General features: G+C 43.8%; 1 protein-coding gene across 1 annotated transcript in view; it reads right to left on the reverse strand.

Annotated features, from left to right (window-relative positions):
* MTRR (5-methyltetrahydrofolate-homocysteine methyltransferase reductase) overlaps positions 1–13,900 on the reverse strand; it is a 143,512-nt gene that overhangs the window by 24,854 nt on the left and 104,758 nt on the right. Inside the window, exons 6-10 of the mRNA XM_040355179.1 lie at positions 13,714–13,836; positions 9,936–10,089; positions 8,793–8,881; positions 5,798–5,978; positions 2,519–2,561 (exon numbers count right to left, since the gene is read on the reverse strand). Of these exons, the coding sequence (XP_040211113.1) occupies positions 2,519–2,561; positions 5,798–5,978; positions 8,793–8,881; positions 9,936–10,089; positions 13,714–13,836 (590 nt within the window). The remainder of the gene's footprint in view (positions 1–2,518; positions 2,562–5,797; positions 5,979–8,792; positions 8,882–9,935; positions 10,090–13,713; positions 13,837–13,900) is intronic.

Raw genomic sequence — 13,900 nt, forward strand, 5'->3', positions numbered from 1 at the left:
AGGAACATTCTTCCCACTGATCACCAATGTAAGGAACATTCTTCCGAATGATCACCAATGTAAGGAACATTCTTCCCACTGATCACCAATGTAAGGAACATTCTTCCCACTGATCACCAATGTAAGGGACATTCTTCCCACTGATCTCCAATGTAAGGAACATTCTTCCCACTGATCACCAATGTAAGGAACATTCTTCCCACTGATCACCAATGTAAGGAACATTCTTCCGAATGATCACCAATGTAAGGAACATTCTTCCCACTGATCACCAATGTAAGGAACATTCTTCCCACTGATCACCAATGTAAGGAACATTCTTCCCACTGATCACCAATGTAAGGGACATTCTTCTCACTGATCACCAATGTAAGGAACATTCTTCCCACTGATCACCAATGTAAGGAACATTCTTCCCACTGATCACCAATGTAAGGAACATTCTTCCCACTGATCACCAATGTAAGGGATATTCTTCTCACTGATCACCAATGTAAGGGACATTCTTCCCACTGATCACCAATGTAAGGGACATTCTTCCCACTGATCACCAATGTAAGGGACATTCTTCTCACTGATCACCAATGTAAGGAACATTCTTCCCACTGATCACCAATGTAAGGAACATTCTTCCCACTGATCACCAATGTAAGGAACATTCTTCCCACTGATCACCAATGTAAGGAACATTCTTCCCACTGATCACCAATGTAAGGAACATTCTTCCCACTGATCACCAATGTAAGGAACATTCTTCTCACTGATCACCAATGTAAGGAACATTCTTCCTACTGATCACCAATGTAAGGAACATTCTTCTCACCGATCACCAATGTAAGGAACATTCTTCTCACGGACCTCCAATGTAGGGAACATTCTTCCCACCGATCACCAATGTAAGGAACATTCTTCCCACCGATCACCAATGTAAGGAACATTCTTCCCACTGATCACCAATGTAAGGAACATTCTTCCCACTGATCACCAATGTAAGGAACATTCTTCTCACTGATCACCAATGTAAGGAACATTCTTCTCACTGATCACCAATGTAAGAAACATTCTTCTCACTGATCACCAATGTAAGGGACATTCTTCTGACTGATCACCAATGTAAGGAGCATTCTTCTCACTGATCACCAATGTAAGGAACATGCTTCTCACTGATCACCAATGTAAGGAACATGCTTCTCACTGATCACCAATGTAAGGAACATTCTTCTCACTGATCACCAATGTAAGGGACATTCTTCCCACTGATCACCAATGTAAGGGACATTCTTCTCACTGATCACCAATGTAAGGGACATTCTTCTCACTGATCACCAATGTAAGGGACATTCTTCCCACTGATCACCAATGTAAGGAACATTCTTCCCACTGATCACCAATGTAAGGAACATTCTTCCCACTGATCACCAATGTAAGGAACATTCTTCTCACTGATCACCAATGTAAGGAACATTCTTTCTACTGAACACCAATATTATAGGGTCCTTATCAACTGACAACCAGTGTAAGAGGGCACAACACTGACCACCAATGCAGGAGGGTCCTTTCCCACTGACCACAAATCTAAAAATCCCCTCTCCGAGGACAACTAGTTTAAGAGGGAACTATACTGAACATTAATGCTTTCCCATTGACCACCAATCTAGGCCATTCTTCATGGACCATCAGTGTAAGCGGGCACTAAAATAACCACTAATGCAAAAGGGTCCTTCCTCAACTGATTACCAATCTAAAGTCTTTCTCCAAGTACTATAATGCAAGAGGGTCCTTTCCAACTAACCACAAATCTAAGAGACCACTCTCAAAGGACCACAAGAATAAGAGGGTCCTTCTTCCACTGACCACCAATCTAAGGAGCCCTTCCCAATAGATTCCAGTGTAAGGGGGCAATATAATGACCACCAGTTCAAGAGGGTCCTTTGCCATGGACCACAAATCTAGGAGGGCCTTCTCCATGGACCACCAGTGTAAGGGGGCATTACGCTGACCAACAATGCAAGAAAGTCCTTTCCTTCTGACCACAAATCTAAGAAGCCCTTCTTCATGGCCCACCAAAGAAAAAAAGTCTCTACTATGGAACACAAATGCAAGAGGGACCTTCCTCCACTGACCACCAATCTAAAAAGCCTATCTCCAAGGACCACTTTCATTGTTGAATAGAGCAGGTTGTCAAGTATGCCAAGTACATTCCTTATTCTACTATTTATTCTTATATCTGCAACTTACTGATCACAGTGATGAGCTGTAGATATAATTATTAACAGGGGATCCTGAGACCAGAACGTCAATTAATGGATTCCTCCGTGTTAAAAAAGTTGAGAAAACCTAATAACCATCAGGATCCTGGAATGGTCTTTTTTTCCCAAGTTTTTACTTTCAAATGCCAGCTTTTTTATAAAATGTGACCGTAATGGTGGAATTACACAAAACATTCAAAGATACAGACAGGGAAAGCAGCAGACAATATGATTTTATTCGCTGTAAAGATGCACGGCGTACTTCTCACCTGGCAGCAGAGTACGGTCGGGCCTGTAGCTTAGGAAGATGTTCTAAGAAAAAAAAAAAAAAAAAATCGAATTAAACCTATGAATAGTCAAGGACATCCAACATGTTCTACTATTTCATATGGAGATTGCTACAAACCCCTTACTTGGCCGTCACGGACAACTTCAGTCCCTGCTAATGATCAGGAACCAGAGTTGCCCCTGACCTTGGGAGCACTAGGTCAGCTATGACATAGCGATCACATGCAAGCTAAAGACTTCATCTAAAAAATAACATTTTAACTTGCAGAGGCAACTACTACCTGTAGATGGCAGTGTGCCTGTGTTTAATATGGTAATTGTAGGATACAGATATAGTGGTAAAAAAAATAACATTATAAAAAAGGTGTTAGAAATGACTAGATTTTGTACACAGACACCTATACACTACATTTTTGTACCATTGACAGCCTGTAGTAGAAAAAATAAAATACACATAGCAGGGATTTCATTTTAACCACTTAAGGACCCCCTACCGACGATATACGTCAGCAGAATGGCACGGCTGGGCACATCCACGTGGGGTCGCATGCACACGACCTGATCCGAAGCTCCGTGGCCACGGGACTCGCGGACCCGATTACCGCTGGAGTCCCGCGATCGGTCCCCGGAGCTGAAGAACGGGGAGAGCTGTGTGTAAACACAGCTTCCCTGTTCTTCACTGTGGCGGCGTCATCGATCGTGTGTTCCCTTTTATAGGCAATCACAATCGATGATGTCACACCTACAGCCACACCCCCCTACAGTTGTAAACACACAAGGGGTTACATATAACACCTTCAGCGCCCCCTTGTGGTTAACTCCCAAACTGCAATTGTAATTTTCACAGTAAAAAATGCATTTTAAATTCATGGTCCCAAAAATGTGTCAAAATTGTCCCAAGTGTCCGCCATAATGTCGCAGTCACGAAAAAAATCACTGATCACCGCCATTACTAGTATAAAAAAAAATTAATAAAAATTCAATAAAACTATCCCCAATTTTGTAAACGCTATACATTTTGCGCAAACCAAATCGATAAACGCTTGCGATTTTTTTTACCAAAAATATGTAGAAGAATACGTATCGGCCTAAATTGAGGAAAAAAAATAATGTTTTATATATTTTTGGGGGATATTTATTATAGAAAAAAGTAAAAAATATAGAATTTTTTTCAAAATTGGCGCTCTATTTTTGTTTATAGCGCAAAAAATAAAAACCGCAGAGGTGATCAAATACCACCGAAAGAAAGCTCTATTTGTGGAAAAAAAAAAAGGACACCAATTTTGTTTGGGAGCCACGTCGCAGTGCCGAATCGCAAAAACTGGCCGGGTCCTTTAGCTGCCTAAAGGTCCGGGTCTTAAGTGGTTAAAGAATGTTACAAAAGAAATCCTTGTATGTCTCATTTGTAATAAAGTTAAAGCAGTAGTCCACTTTCTTTATTTAAACCTACAAGTAAGCCTATTATTAGGCTTGCCTGTAGGTACAATATATATGCCCTTCATTGAGAGAGCTGTGCCACGGCCGTGACTCCTGCGGGCATGTGCACAAGTGACATAATCTTGGTCATTTAGAAGGCCGCAGCCCACAAAACTGGAAGGAAGACTGGGTGAAGATGGAAGCCTCATCAGCGGTGACGGCGTGCCGCAGGAGGGCTTCACTTTAAAGACAAGTCTGTCATAATGTGCTAGTATGCAATGCATACTAGCACATTATGACATGCGCCTGCAGAAGCCCAACTTTTTTTTCTCAGTTTTAATTTGCAGTTTACTACCGCTTTAACTACTTGCCGACCAGCCGCCGTCATTCTACGGTGGCAGGTCGGCTCTCCTGGGCGAGAGCACGTAGTATAACGTCACCCTTTAGAGCTGCTACTAGGGGCGCTCGCCCCCGACTCCCGTGCGTGTGCCCGGCGGGCGCGATCGCCGCCGGGCACACGCGATCGCTCGTTACAGAGCGGGGACCGGGAGCTGTGTGTGTAAACACACAGCTCCCGGTCCTGTCAGCAGGGGAAATGCTGATCTTCTGTTCATACAATGTATGAACAGAGGATCAGTGTTTCCCCTAGTGAGGCCACCCCCCCCCCCCCCCACAGTAAGAACACACCCAGGCATACTTAACCCCTTCCCCGCCCCCTAGTGTTAACCCCTTCACTGCCAGTGGCATTTTTATAGTAATCCAATGCATTTTTATAGCACTGATCGCTATAAAAATGGCACTGGTCCCAAAAATGTGTCAAAAGTGTCCGAAGTGTCCGCCATAATGTCGCAGTACCGAAAAAAATCGCTGATCGCCGACATTACTAGTAAAAAAAATATATTAATAAAAATGACATAAAAATACCCCCTATTTTGTAAACGCTATAACTTTTGGGCAAACCAATCAATAAACGCTTATTGCGATTTTTTTTTTACGAAAAATACGTAGAAGAATACGTATCGGCCTAAACCGAGGAAAAAAAATGTTTTTTTATATATTTTTGGGGGATATTTATTACAGCAAAAAGTAAAATATGTTATTTTTTTTTCAAAATTGTCGCTCTATTTTTGTTTATAGCGCAAAAAATAAAAAACCGCAGAGGTGATCAAATACCACCAAAAGAAAGCTCTATTCGTGGTAAAAAAAGGACGCCAATTTTGTTTGGGAGCCATGTCGCACGACCGCGCAATTGTCAGTTAAAGCGACGCAGTCCCGAATCGCAAAAAGTGCTCTGGTCTTTGACTAGCAATATGGTCCGGCGGGTAAGTGGTTAAAGCAAAATTTTTTTCGGATTTACACCTTGATGGGCAGATTTCCCCACAGTGGTAATGTTGTCACCCAAAGGGGGAATCGTCCCGAAAAAGCCAGAGATAGCAGAAACAACTGTCAAAAGGTACTTCCTCAATATACAGCCGTGGCCAAAAGTTTTGAGAATGACACAAAATATTTATTTCCTGCTGCTTCAGTTTTTTTTATGGCAATTTGCATATACTCCAGAATGTTATGAAAAGTGATCAGATGAATTGCAATTAATTGCAAAGTCCCTCTTTGCCATGAAAATGAACTTCATCCAATAAAAAAAAAATTCCACTGCATTTGTGAAGGCGGCTTTAGGGCGCCCAAGAAAGTCCAGCAAGCGCCACGATCGTGTTCTACAGTGGATTCAGCTGCGGGATCGGGGGCACCACCAGTGCAGAGCTTTGCTCAGGAATGGCAGCAGACAGACATCTCTGAATGTGGGTTTTGAGGCTTCTACTTTTTTTTGGGTAACACACGTCACGTACCTATCAGTAACGCTATTGGAGGCCTGCAGCTTGGAAAGGCGTTGAGGAGGTCTAGGATGCCAACTGAGAGATCCCGGACGAAGTGGTTATAATCCGATCCACCTTGCTTGCTACACAATTCTTGGAGCCTTCGCCGTTCCCCGGCATCAGAAGTGTGCTCAACCAAAGCTCGGATCATGGCCTGCAGAATACGGAAGAAGAATCGGATATTAAATCTGAGGATCTCCCTAAATCAGAGAAGGGGGCCAACAGAATAGCAGAAGAAACCACAAGGGACACCCTGCGTCATTCCTTGGTATTGCATACAGCGGTTCGGTAAGATGGTCATAAAGTAAACCCAACTGTGATCAGATGGCTATTCCCAGCCACATAAAATGACAAGAGCAAAGACCGGAGAGGTTTCACATTCAAAATTGTGTAAAGTTAAATATCTGTGCTAACCCAATAGTAACAGGTAATGATGAAACAGGTGCTGCTTATTAAGATAATCAGATAATGGTAAATATGTAGTAAATATGTAGAAGAAAAAAGCGGGCATCCAATAAATATAACCATGATAAAAAAAAGGGGGGGGGGTGGCAAACTCAATAATTGATCACAAATAAAAAGTAAAAAAAAATGACCAAAAAAAAAATTCATTTAGTGCTCCAAAGAGTGCACATTGATAGATGGACACAGTATGGTCACCCGGTGCTCCTGCTCACACAGAAATCAATCAGTGCCGCTTACCAGAACTGTTGGATCCCAAGTGATAGAGATCATACACGCTCGCACAAGAATCCACCAGCAGGGATCATCTCCTCCTTGGGCTCCTTCAAGGGAAAGATCCTCTCCAGTGCAACGGACTGTCTGGTTATTTGAAAGTCTCAGACATGAAAAAACCTTCTCCAGGTGATCTCCAACATCATAGGATTAAAAAGAAGAGGCTTCATGGGGTAGTATTGCAATAATATTTATTAAAAAGAGCCTCCGGTCCCAGTCAGTGCCTTGTATATGGAAATGCGTTGGTCAGAGCAGCATTCCTTGACGTCACCACGTATCAGCCTGCTGGTTTGAGCCGCAGATGTGTGATTTTTTACTTTCTACTGTTACTTTGAATGCAAGTGCTACATTTATTTATTTTATAAATATTTTTGGAATACTACACCATGAAGCCTCTTCCTTTTTATCCTATGATGTTGAAGATCACCTGGAGAAGGTAGTTTTGTGTCTCTGAGACTTTCATATAACCAGACAGCCCGTTGCACTGGAGATGATCTTTTCCTTCGAAGGAGCCCAAGGAGGAGCAGATGATCCCTGTTGGCCGATTCTTGTGCGAGCGTGTATGATCTCTAAAACTTGAGATCCAACAGTTCTGGTAAGAGGCACTGATTGATTTCTGTGTGAGGAGGGTTCATCAATTTGCTTTCTTTGGAGCACTAAATGGATTTTTCTTTTTTTGGTAATTTTTGCTGAGGGCAGGTTAACACTGGAAGTCTATAATGATCGGACAGTACCGGGCTGCATGTAATTTGGCAAAAGCAAAGTGGGGATAGAGATTTGTGCTGGAATGGGGAATTTTGAAGGGGGGAATTTGTCCTAGGAGGGGAGAATTTGTGCTAGCGGGGGGATTGGTGATTTGCAACCTACTTAAATCTGACTTGCAAACTTCAATTTAGGGCTCTTTCATAGCAGATGTAGTACGGTAATGCATGGGAAATTACGCACTTTTCACACAAAACACAAAAATGCATTTTCTTTTGCAGTTGTGTGCGGGTGCCATTAATTCTTAATGGCACCCCCACGCAGCCACCAATTGCATGTATGCATGTACCCACTACCCACTAAAATGCATGCATTACCACGCATTTTGGTGGGGCTCAATGTAAAAATCAAGAAAGCGCCTTTTTGCACGTTTCACAAGCATAGAGCAGCCTCATTAGAAATGCAACATGCAGACACACACAATAATGCGCTTGCGCCCGGACGCACCTCCTCGTGTCAATGAGCCCTCAGATTGGTGTGCCGCAGGATTGTGCACAATTTTAAAGGGCAACGGGCTGTCTGGAATTTGAAGAATGCTCAACAATTACGCTATGAGCTATGTTTAAGTCTTTTTTTTTTAGCACTGCACGGGTGCATTTTTTTTTTTAACCCAAGATATAATTGGAAAAAAAGATTATATATAATTGCAGTGCTAAAAAAAGACTTAAACATAGCTCATAGCGTAATTGTTGAGCATTCTTCAAATTCCAAGACCAACGAGTTTCTCAGCTTTGTACTGCTGCTGCTTCAGGGACCGAATGCGAGAATCTCACAGCTTTCAACAGCAAGTGGGCATAATTAATACCTCCTACCACCAGAGGGCCACCAACAGCATGAACAACCCCATCTTTCCCCAGCCAGAGAATGACACTGGGAAGGGGGCAACAGGCGATCAGCAGGTCCTACCCATGAATCATTGGCTGGGACTTGCTTTCAGGCTCCTGCTGTGTACATGTACAACAGATGTCGGGTGTGGGGCTTGTGCCCTGAACCCGGAAGTGGGCAGCGAAGTACGGGCATGTCGCTTTGCCTACAGCAGGTGTCTGCAGTACATTGTGGCTAAGTGGTTAAAGTATACAGTATACAAAACCCTAAGTTTACTTAAGTATACTATTGAAAGGGTTGATTTATGTTCAAGAAGTGAAAAAAAATAATAACTGTTGATCCTGCAAGAAATCCAGTGCACCGGTGCTATTCTGTGTCCTGTGCTCTTTGCCTTTTTTATTTTAAGCAGCTCTGTGGACTACAGAAGACCCCAACTCATCTTATTGAGAGGAGGAGAGGGTGCGGTGTCCATAGTTCTGAAACACTTCCTGTCCCTGGGTGACAACGTTGTCTCTTCCATTGGAATAGCGTTGTCACCTCGGCAGTGAAAAAAAAAAACAACAACAAGGCATCCACCACATAGAAGAAAGCTTCAATACAATAAATGTTCTTGGGTTTTCGATATGCTTAAGAGAAAGCTGCGTACCTTCTTGGGGGTCGCTCTTATTTCGAGGCACCACGTCAGCATAAACTCCACAGAACATTTCTCTGGAATATAATCCGGGATGGAGGCGCCTAATGGAAAGAAAAGAGAAAAAAAAGGTAAAAAAAAATATTGTTATTAATCTGGAGGACGACAGTGTGCAATAGGATGTTTTTGTTATTTCCACTTCCTTTGTAGCAAACATTGTTGAAGCACCGAGGAAATGCTCGTCGAAACCCTCAAATCATAAATAGATCCAAAGACACAAAACGTTGAAGTTAAATGCGTTGCTCAGCCTGAATCAGTGGCGACTGGTGCTCAAAGTTTCGGGGGTGGGGGTGGGGGTCAGACTTAAACTGGACAGCTGGATAACTTTCACCAGAGCCCTCGGGACATGTTTTTGACCTCATCTTGTATGCGAGTCATTGGGTGTCCCCAGGACCCTGGTGGAAGTTATCCAACTGTCCGGTTCAACTCCCCAACAGAACAGGGCGGCACAAACCAACATCATCCCCCTTCCTCGACAGGCGAACAGAGGCGATCACCCAGCCAGCATCCCCCAACCCCCGGGGGAGACCAGCTGTGGCAAGAGCCCCAAGACTCTCTGGCCAATAGGACCTTCCTGACAATAGTGTCCCCATTGGAAGATTTCCCCTCTATTCCTGTTCGGAGGACAACCTAACATTGATTACAGCCTGAGGCACTAACAAGCTTCAAAACAGGCTCCAAAAAAGGGTGGGCTCTGCGCCCGAGCACACCCACTTGTGTGGCAATATTCGCTATTGCCACACAAGTGGGTGTGCTCGGGCGCAGAGCCCACCCTTTTTTGAAGCCTGTTGGAGCCTTAGGTTGTAATCAATGTTAGGTTGTCCCCAGAATGGGAATAGAGGGGAAATCTTCCAATGGGGACACTAGATCTGGTGACAACCAGGGATTTCCTGACTTTGGCGGATTTCCTCTGACTGTTTTGGCTGTGGGACAGGAAGTGAAGGGAAATCTCCCCAATGGCTACACAGATGGCAAAAAAAAAAAATACGGTAGTCTATCCAAAATAAAATGATTTTTTTATTTTTATTTGCCTTAAGTTCCATTCTACTGCTCGTCCATACGACACAACCGTGTCCTCCTGTTCGCAGAGTATCTCACCTCTTTTCTTTGTTCCAGATTTAACAGCCAAGCAGACCTGACATTTCCTCTTCTCGGCCAATTCAAATTTATTAAGGAGATCGTTCACCTCTTCAGGGGGATTTGGGCAAATAACGCAGAAGGCGTCACCTGGCTGGAAGGCCACATCTGTATGCTGCAAAGAGAAAAAACGCATAACAATTAAGCAGATTACTCAACCTGTAATATTTGTACCGGCAGCAGCTCAGCAATAAGATTGCAGTCACCCCTCTGTCCAAGCATACCACGTCCACATCAACCCCTCTGTCCAAGCATACCACATCCACAGCCACCCCTCTGTCCAAGCATACCACATCCACAGCCACCCCTCTGTCCAAGCATACCACATCCACAGCCACCCCTCTGTCCAAGCATACCACAACCACAGCCACCCCTCTGTGCAAGCATACCACATCCACAGCCACCCCTCTGTGCAAGCATACCACATCCACCCCTCTGTCCAAGTATACCACATCCACAGCCACCCCTCTGTCCAAGCATACCACATCCACAGCCACCCCTCTGTGCAAGCATACCACATCCACAGCCACCCCTCTGTCCAAGCATACCACATCCACAGCCACCCCTCTGTCCAAGCATACCACATCCACAGCCACCCCTCTGTGCAAGCATACCACATCCACAGCCACCCCTCTGTCCAAGCATACCACATCCACAGCCACCCCTCTGTCCAAGCATACCACATCCACAGCCACCCCTCTGTCCAAGCATACCACATCCACAGCCACCCCTCTGTCCAAGCATACCACATCCACCCCTCTGTCCAAGCATACCACATCCACAGCCACCCCTCTGTCCAAGCATACCACGTCCACAGCCACCCCTCTGTCCAAGCATACCACATCCACAGCCACCGCTCTGTCCAAGCATACCACATCCACAGCCACCAATCTGTCCCAAGTATAGCATACCACATCCACAGCCACCCCTCTGTCCAAGCATACCACATCCACCCCTCTGTCCAAGCATACCACATCCACAGCCACCCCTCTGTCCAAGCATACCACGTCCACAGCCACCCCTCTGTCCAAGCATACCACATCCACAGCCACCGCTCTGTCCAAGCATACCACATCCACAGCCACCAATCTGTCCCAAGTATAGCATACCACGTCCACAGCCACCCGTCTGTCCAAGCATACCACGTCCACAGCCACCCATCTGTCCAAGCATACCACAGCCACCCATCTGTCCAAGCATACCACGTCCACAGCCACTCGTCTGTCCAAGCATACCACATCCACAGCCACCCGTCAATCCAAGCATACCACGTCCACAGCCACCCCTCTGTCCCAAGTATACCACGTCCACATCAACCCCTCTGTCCCAAGTATACCACATCCACATCAACCCCTCTGTCCCAAGTATACTACATCCACAGCCACCCCTCTGTCCAAGTATACCACGTCCACAGCCACCTCTCTGTCCAAGTATACCACGTCCACAGCCACCTCTCTGTCCAAGTATACCACGTCCACAGTCACCCCTCTGCCCAAGGTGTTACTTACCTCCTCATAAAAAATAAAAAAAAATCTTATTAGTTTGAAGACTTCGGTCTGTCTTTCATGAATCCATACGGTTGCTTAGAATATATTTTTTTATAAGCAAAAACCCCATCGATGTGATCTTTTAAGCTTTCCAGTATCTTCTTGACTATAGAAGTTAAACTAACAGGTCTATGGTTACTTGGTAAAGGCTGACACCTTTATAAATATAGGCACCACATTGGCCTTAAGCCAATCCAGTGGTACTATGCCCATCATTAAATTAGAAACAATGGCTTATCTATAACAGAGCCCAGCTCTTTGAGAACCATTGGGTGTAAGCCATCTGGTATAGGTCCTTTAATCTTGCTGATTTATTTTGTAAGATAACAGCAAATAAACTACATCTGCTACTGCCATTAAGGCAATTTATCTCCATGCACAATGTATCTTCCGTGATTTATTCTTAGATACGTGCGTTTCTACATTGTGCCTTTCTTGTACTGTTATTATGGTTCTGAATAAAGAATTTATAAAAAAAAAAAAAAAAGACAGCAAATATCAAACTGTACATCCGACAGTCTTCTGAAGTGCAACTCCGACTGAAATATTTCACAGCACGAGGAAGGATTAGAACTGAAAACCTGACAGAGGTTCTATCTGGGGCTCCCTTAAGATGACTATACACTATACAATCTCGTAAAATCTTAGCTTTTGTAAATCTAAAAGCAGATTGTTTTGTGTATGGCCAACTTTACAGAGGTCACCCCCCCCCCCCCCCTCACTTCCTGTCATGGTGACAACAGTTGCAAAAAGACAGAAATTAGGGAAATGTGCAAGAGTGAGACACAGATGGAAATAAAAAGAAGGGGTTCAAGCTAGACATGTGCACTGACGAAAAATGTGTTTGTTTTCGTTTTTCTTTTTTTGGGGAATTCGGAAATGTAAAAATTCTGAACAAAAAAAAAAAAAAAAATGTTAAAAATGCAGAAAAATTTATATGTAAAAATTCTGAAAATGAAATATGTAAAAATTCTGAAAAAAAATATATAAAATAATTTACATATTTTTTTTTCATGATTTTTACATTTTTTTTTCATGATTTTTACATTTTTTTCAGAATTTTTTACATTTCCGAATTCCCAAAAAAAGCAAAACAATTCTGAAAAATAAATATGTAAAAATTCTGAAAAAAAATATGTAAAACATCTGAGAAAAAATTATGTAAAGATTCAAATATTCTTTTTTAAAAAAAATCAGAAACTAAGGGCCAGATCCACATAGAAATGCCCAGGCGTAGCGTATCAGAGATACGCTACACTGCCGTATCTTACCTGGCTCTAAGTCGAATCCAGGAAGATTTCGCGCCGTAAGTTACGGCGGCGTAGTGTATTTCTGGCAGCGGATTTCAAATTGGGCGGGTAGGGGGCGTGATTCATTTAAATGAAGCGCGTCCCTGCGCCGATTGAACTGCGCATGCTCCGTTTTGTAATGTCCCGCCGTGCTTTGCGCGAAATGCCGCAACGACGTCATTCTTTGAACTTAGACGTGAGTTACGTCCATCCCTATTCACGGATGACTTACGTAAAAAAAAAAAAAATTCAAATTTAGACGCGGGAACGACGGCCATACTTAACATGGCAAGTCTACCTATACTCCGCAAAATACCAGCTTTAACTATACGCCGGAAAAAGCCGACTACAGACGACGTTAGAAAATGCGACGGCCGCGCGCACGTTCGTGAATTTTAGTAATTCGCTAATTTGCATACCCGACACGGAAAACGACACAAACTCCACCCAGCGGGCGCCGAAGTATTGCATCTAAAATCCGAAGCCGTACGCCTGTCGGATCTTACCCAAATGCCGTCGTATCTTGGTTTGAGGATTCAAACTAAAGATACAACGCGGGAAATTTTAAAGTACACCGGCGTATCAGTAGATACGCCGGCGTACTTTCTCTGTGGATCTGGCCCTAAGGAACTAAACAAACTACATATGTCTAGTTCAAGCCTTTCCTTTAATCTCCTAAAAAAAATAATGTATTTAGAGCTATGGTGTTCTGTTGGGGATTTTATTATCTCCTATGACCCCCAGGGGAGATTTTCCCTCATGTCCTGTGCCAGTGGCACGCGCTGGGGGTCTCCTCAACATGCCCCAGATCTTGATACCTAGTGAGGACAAATTCTGCCTCTGCACTAAAGTCTGCATTAGATGTTGAACGATTGATTATTACAAAAAGAATAATAAACTCACCGCTATGTCCAGCTCCAGCATCAAAGCGGTCTTCACAGCGCCCTCTGCAGTCAGACGCTTCGCCTGAGTGATTGGAACTCTGAAAACGGTTTCTCCCGGATAAAGTGAGGAGGGGTCGGCTTCCTGCAATCAGAGCAAATAGGACACCATCCTATGGGATCACATGTACATAAAACACGGAGGAAGC

Source organism: Rana temporaria, chromosome 5 (assembly GCF_905171775.1).
Source record: "Rana temporaria chromosome 5, aRanTem1.1, whole genome shotgun sequence".
NCBI classification, from domain to species: Eukaryota; Metazoa; Chordata; class Amphibia; order Anura; family Ranidae; genus Rana; species Rana temporaria.